This window comes from Gavialis gangeticus, unplaced genomic scaffold (genome assembly GCF_001723915.1).
Source record: "Gavialis gangeticus isolate Ggan-Ray unplaced genomic scaffold, GavGan_comp1, whole genome shotgun sequence".
Lineage (NCBI taxonomy): Eukaryota > Metazoa > Chordata > Crocodylia > Gavialidae > Gavialis > Gavialis gangeticus.
In genome coordinates this window covers 17,028,735-17,040,087 of record NW_017729014.1, presented here as the reverse complement: position 1 = coordinate 17,040,087, position 11,353 = coordinate 17,028,735, and the positions used below count along the sequence as shown (strand labels likewise).

The following is an 11,353-nucleotide window of genomic DNA, read 5'->3' as shown; positions in this document are numbered from 1 at the left end:
CAGACTAATCTGTCCCCTGCCCCTTTCACCCTATAGCTTTCAGAGGTCTCAAACGTCCTGATGTTGAGTCTGCACCCCTAGCTATCATGTTTAATGGCCACTGATGGACCTGTCCTCCAGGAATCTGTCTGATCTCCTTTTAAATCACATGGGATGCTTGGGCCCACAGGTTGAGCAAACAGAACTTCAGTCTCTGCTCTGAGCTACGGCGCAGGGGCACGTCCCCACGAGTAGCTAGGCACTGTTTACTGAGCAAAGTTTGCCAAGGCCTTGAAGCATCCCACTAGGTATGGCGAGTGACCTTCCAAGGTCACACCACTGTTTGCTGCCGAGCTATGGGGAAAGCCTTACACCGCACTGCTGGCTCAATAAAAGACCCATTAAATACAGGCCATTATGCATCCTGTTGTGTCCACATTCATGAAGCCAGCAGAGAGCCAGGGTAGATGTTTCACAGAGATGGCTGGTTTTCAATCATGAAAATCCTCTGTGGCCACAACGTTCAGGCCATTTCTGCAGAGGAAACAGTTGTTCTATGGCTCCTATGCACAGTTCTTGTCCTTTAAGTGACCCATCCATTTACCCAGAGTGTAAACCCACATGAAAGCTGTTTACTTCTCTCATGGCCTTTTAGTACTTCTGAGTCAGACCAGAATAAGCACGAGGTGCAAGGTTATTCTTGTCCCCTGTGAGAAATATTTGTGCTGGGCACATGGTTTCAGCAACAGCGTGTTGGTTTCCAGAAGGGCTCTTGTGAGACTGGAGTCAAAACGTATTAGGCTACATCGCTGTAGAACAGGCCATTAATAGAATTGATATAATGGAATAGGCATCTCTTATGTAAGCACATCTAGTTCCAAGATTATTTTTATTTCTGTGTTCAAGTGTACTGTAATTCCACTGAGGAAAACAGCAAACATTATTATTCAATGCTTGTCAATGGTTAAAGAGTTACTAATTCATTTTTTTTGGCAAGCCTTCTCTCACATGACTAATGCTACACTCCAGAGCTGTCCACCGGTATTGTGCAAACCCAGCCAGAGTGGAGGAAGCAACTGTCTCAAATGACACATTGGGGGCGTTGGGACACTTCACAGCACTCGATGGTTTGTGGAGATCTGGGATCGGTTGGCATCACTCACAGAGAGGGTACTGGTTAATCTTTGGTCCCCTTCTTTCTGTTCCCAGGTGTTCCCTGGGCTGGCAGCATAGCGTGGGACACTGCAAAAAAGACTACTACTTTGTCCTGATATACTGCCTCTTCTCCAAGGATCCGAGTCCTTTACCACTATCAATAAATCAAAGCTCACAGTGTGACAGTAAATAATATCAGACCCCTTGCAGATGGGGAAATGCGGGTTTTGTCCATCCTAAGATAGAAGACTTTCTGATTACCATGATCGTGTTTGGATTCCCCCAGAGATCACAAAACGGAGCCCAACACTTCTATCCTCCAACGAACAGACCATCTTCCTTCTCTGTAAGAGCTGTGCATTGTGACCAGGGATCCTGATTTTCTCCTATTTAAAAAAATCCCCAACTTTTGGTTTAAAAGAAAGTAACCCCAAATCCACAGTTTTCCATGATTAAAGTGAAATGTGCCTATATATACACATCTGTATATTAGTGGTGTTTCATTTTAATCACGGAAAAATGTGGATTTGGGGTTACTTTTTTTAAAATCCGAAAACTAGGATTTTTTTTTTTTAATCGGAGAAAACCAGGAACCCTGGTCATGACTCTAAAGTTGAGTTCAAGTGGATCTCTTTGCTCAGTATTCAGAACAAGTTTAAAAGTATAAACCTGGCAACTAACTGCCACGTATTGAATCCTTACAAATCCTCCTATCACAGGAAGCCTGCCAGTCATACCAATAACTGAACACTTTATCAGCTTATTCCACTAGCTTCATTGTTAATCTTTGAATTTTTGTTAGGTGATTCAGACATTTAAACCTGGGAACAGGCTACTCTCTGCAGTCCCAAAAGCCAGAAGCTCAGTCCCTGTAACCAGCGCAAGTAATGGCATATTCAAGGAAAAGAAAAGGGCCACAAGCTTTTCCCCTCCTCCAATCTTAAAACCAGAGGGCAAGAACTGAAGCTAGCATTTTTGCAGAGATGGAAAGTCACCTTGAGATTCAGGCACAGCCAGAAGGAAGCAGCAGAGACAGGTTCTGTGCCCAGCTCTCATGCAAGTTTCTCTATGCCTCTGATTTCCCCTCTCAAAGCAATATTACACTGCAAGCATTAAAATATATTAGCGCATTTTGAGATCCTCAGAAGGAAGGTGTTAGTGACGGGTTAAGAGCACCGCGCGGTTGCCGTCAGCACAGAACTCAAAGCCATCACTTGCACTGATCAGCTGTACATAAAAACGGGAGCAAGTTATCATGAAACTGAGAACATGCGAGAGCGACTGTTGAAGTCGACAGACTTCAAACAATTAGCCGAGGGGCAGAACTTCCCCCAGAAAGACTTCTAGCCACTTGCCCTTCTCTCCACAAAAATGTAAGCACTACAATTTTGGTAAACAAAGCCTTCTCTCTCAGCAGTTCAAGTAGTATCCATCTCCGAAAAGTGCCTTTTGCATGCTGTTCACACCATTACAATTGTCCTTATATAGTACCATGTAGCCCAGGACCATTTTCCATTTTGCTGCCTATGCTATTAGGTTATGAATAGCCAAACCTTCTCGGTAGCTGAGCAATCCACATCCCAAGAGTGACGAGAAGGAAGAGCAGAATTTGAACTTCCATTTGATACGAAGATGGACCAGACAGGGCTCTCAATCACACCCCAGATTCATGAAAGCAGGGGAAATTTCTGATTCTGATTTTAAATTTATGGCTCCAATTCAGCTCTGGCAAAAAAAATGAATGATAAAGTTGCACAGAGATTAAACATCAACTGGTCACAGGAAGTGTGTGGGCGAGGTAAACACAGAACCTACTTTTTATGAGTCTAGTGATTTCTTCTTCATGAATGGCCACTCAGAAAAAATGTATACGCAGCCAGAAAGATTTAGGTTGGATGTTAAAAGAAAATTATTTAAATAGCTGAAAGTCCCTTCCAGCCCTACATTTCTACCAAGCTGTGCTTTACTTATTCCGTTTTCTGAGCATTGCCCTCTGCAAAAAGAAACTTCTGTTGTTTCATACCTAGATTTTTGCTTTGCATTGTATTAATGTACCTGATATAAATTGTCTGATTTAATCCATGTATAGCACCTTTCTCCCTGACCACATCAGAGTAAGAGATCAGTAACCTGGGATACTGATTTAAAAGTCTGTTTTAAGCTTCCACATACTACTGACATTACTTTTTCTCCTATGCAAAAAAGTGTTTTGGTTCAAAGCAACCAAGCAGCCCATTAAACTTGTGAAGACATACGCATGGGAGACCTAGTTCTAGTTTTAGACTTATGTAATGGGATGTCATCCCCAACTGTGCATCAGTTGTGGGAGTTTTACATTTGTTTTCCAGAAGAGCTATTTTTCTCTACCCTTCTATATGCTCAGACTTGTTCTCCAGGTCACTGCAACCAAAGTTGTATTTCCTGAATGAAAGGGGACAGGCAGACAGACAAATCCAGATCTTTAATTGTTACCTGTAACTACCTATGAGCATGTCTAGTAAAGAGGCTGCATAGTTAAATATAGTTGGTCACAGTCACCCAGACCATTTTTTTAAATGCAATCTGTTCTAGATGGAATCATCTAAGGGGGTTGCTAGGATAAACTTTTTTTTTTTTTTTTTTAAACACAACCTGTTTCCCAAAATAATTTCATGCTGTCTGTGTGAAATTAATGGAGAAGTCATATGAACATCTAACTTAGAAAATGGTTGCCTACTAGCCAATGAGAAAAAGTCACTTTTGACATCTACAAACCATGAGGTTTTAACTAGATCATCCCCCAGACTACGGGAAGAAGTCAAATCCTTACAATAACCTTTTCCAACTACCCAAGGAAAATAGAGACCAGATGACCAACTACAGCTTCCGGACTGCAATGTGCAAACCAGGCCAAAGCCAAAACCACCTCCACAAACTCCAACCCACACATCCCCTACAATCAACAAATCTTTACAGCCACAACACGGTAGATCAATGGAGCAAAGAACAGGAGGTCTCTGGATGCAGCTGTTGGGTTTGGAGAAACTACAGGTAAAAGAATAAAACCATTGGCTTTTTCTGTGCCTCTTTTGCAACACAGGCAAAACCGCTACTGCTTTAACTTGGTCATAGATCTTGCTCCAACTGAAGTCAGAGCATTGCCATTTATTTCAGAGGCAATAGAGTCTGAGAGAGGTGGCAAAAGCAGTAAACCAAGGCTTTAGGGTCCATCCAATGCTGTGTTTCCCCCCTTCATCAACTCACATACTACTAGACAGTTTTCTACAAGGCAGCATATACTTTGTGCTACCAAATCTGGAGTGGCAACATAGCTGAAAAATGGTCCTATTATTTTAGTTTCTATGAGTGTATTCTGTGCTCATGAAAAATAAGGTTCAGGGGGATCTATTTTCTAGCCGTGCATTTATACGACTTCACAGCAGAGTCAATTTGGACGATGAGCATCAGCATGAGCCCGGCCCATTTGGAAGTGTTACCACTGTCCTCCCTGGTGCTACACGCACTCACAGGTATTGCTAAAACTTCCAAGGGAATATCCAGGAATTCGCCATGTGAAAACATGTCCTGGGTACCTAGGGGGAGTTGTAGGAAGGCATGGGAGGACTATGAACTTTTGAGTGCAAAGTGAGCAGGTTGCCTGCCTGAGTGAGGGATGCACCGGCATCTCTCCAGTCAAACCAGCTTTCTGGGTTTGTAAGCACCACCAAACTTTGGGGGGAGGTTTCTGGATGGGAGCGGGGAGCCTGGGCTAATTCTGCAGTGAAGACCCAAGTTCAAGGGCCATGGCTTTTGCTTGCTTCAGTATGGAGTATTCTATTTCAGAGAAATCTTGGCTACAAAAACGGGTATTTGAAACTGCAAAACATCTGCAACTTTCTGGTAAGTCATATTTTTGTTGCAGCTCTGCCAATCAGTGCCTGGCCTCACAGAGGCTTTCATTAAGTTCAAGAATGAATATTTTTCTGTGACTTGCATATTTGTTGTTTGTCACCTTCCCGCCCACCTCCTGCCTATAAATAGTGGCTCTGCAAGCGAGGGTTGCCAGCAACCAGTTTCCAGGAGAACAGCATGTTCCTATGAAGGCTATTCACAAAGTTGTAACCCCCCCTCCAAGCTTCAAACGAGAACATTTTACAGGAGTGGACTACAAAAAAGAAACACCCAATGTGTTCTAGAAGCCAGATAACATTTTTTATTCCACATGAGGGAGGAATACTTTAATAGGAGTAACATAATAAAGAGCCTTGAAAGGTTTTTATGATCACATTTGCTTACACAGCCTAGAACCACAGATTTAAACTTCTTCGAAATTATTCTGAAATACCTTTACGCTTACACGTTGCTAATAGAAGTGTTCTCTGACTGCCCTACCATTAGCAGCTCAAACAAGAACAAAAAGCAAGTGCGTCTAGGTGGGCAGAGAGCATGCTGTACAATTTTCAACAGAGGGGGAGAAAGAAAAGATTAGGTAGAAAAGCATCTTCAGTTGTATACATCGCTGCTTCCAATAAGTTTTATGCAACATTTTAAAGCCACTGGGGCATCTGCATCTTTGTGACGTGTTCTATACGTCTTTCAGAGCAAGCCAAGGTAGATAGTAACTTAAGGCAGTTATGAATAATTTCACGTTAACTTTAACATAAGCATAAAGTCATTGGCTTGCTCTCAGATGTGTATTTACCATGTTCTGAGGATCAGAACATGAAGGGGGGGGAAAAAAACAGTATCAGCTTTAATTATTTTTCACCATCTCTTGGCAAAGTTTCTGACAAGGTAGAAAGTCTAATCAAGAGATGTATTTACACTATCACATTTCTGTAGGGTTTTTTTTAATTACATTTACATCGTTGCCATTCTCCCTGCTGTCTTCACTAGAAGCAGGAAGGGGCTGCTACTCTATTTTGTTTGTAGTTGAGAAGTATTTGTACTCAACAGTGATGATGTGGAAAGCAAGATTATCCACTTACTGCTCATGATTTGAGGGCAGCCCTTAACGACTATGTAATTCAATAAATGCAGCTATCAGTTCTTGTTTGTTTAAAGCTTGTGTTTTAGTTCTTAGAAACTCTCCGAGGAGGACAAACTGGAAACCTTCACTTTATTCTCCACGTCCCCAGAAAACTATTTTTGAATATGGGTCTTGGAATCCGAGAGTTATTTGTTCACTTAGTAATAGTTTGGCAGTGCCAATAACAATAGGAAGCCCTCAGCAAGAATTCTTAACAAAGGTATAAAAATAGTTGGGTTCCAGTGACAATAACTTTACATCACTCCAGGTCCAGATGGGTTTAAAGAGGCATATTTAAAGTTCAACCCAACATCTTAGTGCAAGAAAGGTTAAATGAGGTAAAAATTCAGCCTTCAGCTCTGTGGAGGCCATGCCCTTTACAGTAATATGGTGAAGGCTCCCATCAGAGCAACATGTGGCTGTATGTTTGCTCTGAGAAGGAACTTTAGTCGCTGTTTGCAGGGAGATGGGGATATCAGTCCTAGACTACCTGCATAACACACCTAAACGTTTTTGAACCAAATATAATCCCACTGCATTAGTGTCCTGCTGGCGGCCCATGATTTCCTACGGTCTAAATGGCAAGCTTTATTTACTCTATGGTCATGACCACCGGCCATTCCTCAACAAGTACTTTCTGAAGCTCGTAAAAACATTCGCAAATCATATACGTTATTCTTTACTATCTCCCTGAGCGAAAAAATAATTACATTCAGGGTGTAAGCTTTTTAGCAGTGCTGCTATTGATGTGCCTTGCTGCTTAAAACAGCATAACATATCTGCCCCATAATAAGCAAATGATCATTTAGGAACTTTCTTCCACTGAGCCAGAATCAGTGGCATAAAGATGGGAACTGTCTCTTGATATTTTTCTTAACTGGTGTGCGATCTTACAAGAATACTAGCTGCTTTCCCCTAAAACCCCCAAACCCACCCAGCTTTAATAGCTGTGTGCTCACTGCAATAAATATGAATTACATGGGACAGAAGCAGTGAGCTTAGTGGTTGAGTCCAATGGGACTGACACGTTAAAGCACTGTTGAGCCAATGCATTTGTTGAATTTTTACATTTTACTTGAAAAATAAAATATACAGAGAAATGTACAACAACGTGATGCATTAAGCCAGCTTCATTTGTGTGATGGACCTTTATGGATTTTAAATTCCAAGCACAGACCATCCACACATCCGCTGATCATCACAGCTTCTCCTGACACAATGATCCTCTGCATTCAACATATTACAAGTTTTAAAAATGGTTTTACTCTAGCCTTCAATTTAAAAAATATTCCTATTGTGTGCCTTTAGTTAAGAATATGAAAGATAAGTGAATTCAAGTGTAAAACTTCTGTGGACTGCTCATTTATAATCAAAAGTTTAGAAAAAGAAAGTGTGCTTAGAAAACCTGAAATCTGCTGAAATCTGTAAAACGTTGCTCTGTAGTTTAGTGGAAATGGTGTGCCTCCCAGGTGGAACGTGCACAGCAGATGCCGTGCCGCAGGAAGGATTTCAGTGTAATCACCTGAACTGCCTCCTGAGATGCACAGCAACAGAGTCATTAAAAAAGGAAACAGAAAAGTCCTTAGTTTTTTTTTTTACTGGGGAAAAAAAAACAAAAAACAAAAACAAAACTTAGAAAAGACTTAAATTCCGGTAAAGAAAGAGTCGGTTTCCTTCAGCTTTGACTAAAAGGGCAAAATGCTCTCTTCTCTCAAAGCCTATGGGAGCAATCTCTGCCCTTCTTACAAGGACACTGTCAAGGTCAAGGAGACAACTTTGACATCGGGCACAGAGAAGCAGAGGGAACGCTTGATCTATTCTGAAAGCTTCTTTTGAAAAGTTGGGTTTTTAGATTCCAAAACAAATGCTGCAGTGATTTGTTCTCCAGATCAATCCAAACCGTTCCCAGCAGCCTACCACTAAAGAGCAACTCTACAACCACCAACTAATATACTTGCTGAATCAAAGTGGAGGTAAAAAAGATCTGTTTCAAGTGCTGCCCATTTTAAATATTTGTAAAACATCTCACCAGTGACCTCTGCAACTGGATTCTTTTCATCTGCAGGGGCAGTTCCAAGGTCTTCGAAAAGGGTGTGGATACCTTCCTGAAACTGAACTCAATCATTTTACCAAAAAATGAGCTTGTTTTTCAAGGCTTTGAGAATGTGGTTGAACTACCTGAACCAGAGAGCCCCTCCCCACTCTACTCCCAATAGATTCACAAAAGCAGGATGAATTTGCTGGGAAAAAGGAAGTGGCATTTCTGGTAGATGACCATGCATCTGCTTCCAGCTGCACTGATGGTGCTGGAAAAAAAAAAACAGCACACCCTTATGAGACTATTCAACAAAGCCACCCTGCACTACAGGGCTTCTGTGCTCTTCCAGCTCCAAAGAACTGTAACGAACATTTTTTTTTATTACATCTACATTCCTCCACTCACAAGAATAACTTTCTACAGAGAGAGTGTGCAGTTTCAATTAGTGCATTAAGGCTCAATATAGTTTCTCTTTAATTTCTTTACAGTAGATAGACCTTTATACATAACCACACCCTAGGTCTATACTTTCTTATTTACATCAAACACAGTTGTACATATATACAAGGTAACAAAACACAGGGCTTCTTCCAGGACTAAATGCATTTAAAATGTGGTGGTTATCGAGCTAACACTGAAAAAAAAAATCTGGTTCTCTCATAATCTAAATCACCGCATACAGCAAATACTAATGGTATTCATTTGCTTCCAGTGCATTGCTTTCTATAGTTACAGAATACATTTTCCAACATTGAGATTCTGTTTTTTCCTTTTATTTAAGAGACAGGAGGCCTTTCTGTCCCAGATTGGTACTTGCAATGTGTAAGGTAAATTCCCTTTGGCAGGAAGTGTGATGTTTTCAGGAGTCCAGCTCCAACTGTTCTCGATTTTCACTAAGTCTTAACATAAGCTGTTGTTCATAATAAAGGCTCTTTGCATAGTTTATTTCTTGAGACAGCTTTACTGCGAGGACTTCAGACTTTACGTGAACCTGCACAAATAAGAGATTGTGTTACCAACAGTTTCTATGGCGTTGAAAAAAAAATTACCACCACTAAGAGAAACAGAAGTATCCATTTACAGTAAATATATGATTACATGAAAGTAGATTATCTATCTATCTATTAATTATATGAAAGTAGATGATTATAAAGAGCTCATCCAACTAAGATGACCAGCCTGGTTAATTTACATTAAACAGGCAACTTCTTAAAAAGCAGAAAACTGGGAATTGGGAGTCTTAATTTCTTGTCCTTACATTCATCATTCTAACTCTTGATAAAGCCGGGCTTCCCTTACCTACCTCCGTGCTGAGAGGAGGTGAAATAATGTTTGTACAAGAATTTAAGATAATCTGATAGGAAGTACCTACAGACATTTTAGGTATGTGATTTTCAGATGAAAAGGTGAGGGCAGGATCTTCTTATGGTATTATAAGTAGCCTGGGTAAAATATCTCACTTCTGTTTCTCCTCTTATATATTTTGTCTGCCTTGTTATTTAGACTATAACCACTTGGGGCAGGGAGAAGCCCTTGCTGTGAGCCGGGACAATGGGGCTTTTAGTGCTGCTGTAATAAAATGAGCCAGCTCCAATGGGATTAAAATAGAAAGCTACCATTGTGAATTTTATGGCAAAGATTAACTTTACTACAGACAAGCAATACATAGGTGCATGGAGGGGACTGAAGAGAATAGTTTCTTTTAAAAAAAATGCAGTGTACAAGGTGAGGAAGAAAGGATGTCATGCTCTGAAGCAATCCGATAGATGTTCCATTATACGGAAGAATAACTTGATAAGGTTTAGACTTTTTTCTGGCCTCTAGCAATCATATCTTGGTTGATGCACAGTCTACTCATACTGACTACATTTTTTGCCCTCAAAAAGTGGAACACTCCTTCATATCTGCCAGCAAATGTATCCCTGTTCAAGAAGCTGCTGGATTTCCCCTGATCTTTCTGCGGAGTTTATAAGAGCAAAATTATTTATAAGGGTGCAGAATTATTTCTGCACCCAAGCCTCTCATAGCAGGACAAAAAAAACCCAGAAAAAAATGTATTTCCTACACCACTCTTCCTGCAGTTTTCATAATCAAGCAGCACAGCAGAATGTTCACTTATGACAATGAAGTATGTGATTGTTGTATTATATCCCTGTATGCAGCAGAAAACATCACTTGAGGGGAAGGGGAAGTACTAGAGCCTTACCATAGGTTTGTGATGCGATGGGCCTGGTATTGCTACACCGCTACTTGTGTTCACAGCTTTCTTTGTCAGCTGTACATAAACCTTCCCATGGTCTTTTGAAACAAGGCAGTGGTAGAGATCATCATACTTGACTTCCAGGAAGATGGCCTCTCGGTCAACATAATCTCCACGCTTCAGGAAATAAACAGCTTTGGACGAAATGAGAACACAATAGCTGTCTATGTTCTCCACCACTATGAAACTACAAAATCAGAAAGACAAATCAGTGCGCTGCAGCCTATCAGGTTTAATAGCTAAACTATTGAGTTGATAGATAGTTCTCATCTACTTGCCACTCATTTTTGCATGCTTCGCAACTCTACCTGAAAAGTGAACTACATAGCATATAATGCTGTAATAATTCACAGTGTGCAGCCCCTTGGCTTCAAGGTTTCATATAAATTAATCAAAAGTAAACTGCAGGATACCCCAAACCCAAACCCGAAACTACACAATAGATACAGCGTTTGGATTAAGTACCTATTTGCTAGCTTTGAGAGCTTTGGTTATAAAGGAGGATTTGAGGTCATGGGCAAAGCGTCAGGTACACAAGGGATGGAAATGTGATCGAGAATGTGCAAATAAAACTGCAGAAATGAAGTAAACACATGCAACATGGCCTAAAATGTTTACCAGAGAAAGAAATGGGGGAGGCCAGCATCTCCTTACAAAGGTGGCATATAGCTAGTATGTCAAAAACATTATTCAACAGGGTTGTGCCAAGTAATTTCTCTGAGTCTCAGGCAATGACAAGAAATATTTTTAAGTTAACTTTAGAGCTGGCCATTCCTTGTAAATCTGTTTTGTTGAACAGTGTTATAAGATGCATTGCTGAAGTGTTGTTCCATTCTTCAAGGCATGCTGCAAACTACAGTGTTTCATTTTTTGCTTCCTGCTTTTTTGGGGGATTTTTTTTTTTTTTTAGTTT

General features: G+C 40.7%; 1 protein-coding gene across 5 annotated transcripts in view; it reads right to left on the bottom strand.

The window, feature by feature from the left end:
• Positions 1-5,879: 5,879 nt before the first annotated feature.
• The window catches only part of VPS13D (vacuolar protein sorting 13 homolog D), a 209,533-nt gene continuing 204,059 nt past the window's right edge, over positions 5,880-11,353 (bottom strand). For all 5 annotated transcript variants that reach the window (XM_019511864.1, XM_019511868.1, XM_019511865.1 and 2 more), the window contains 2 exons: positions 10,387-10,627; positions 5,880-9,171 (listed from right to left, as the gene is read on the bottom strand). In XM_019511864.1, the coding sequence (XP_019367409.1) occupies positions 9,040-9,171; positions 10,387-10,627 (373 nt within the window). In that variant the 3' untranslated portion in view covers positions 5,880-9,039. The remainder of the gene's footprint in view (positions 9,172-10,386; positions 10,628-11,353) is intronic.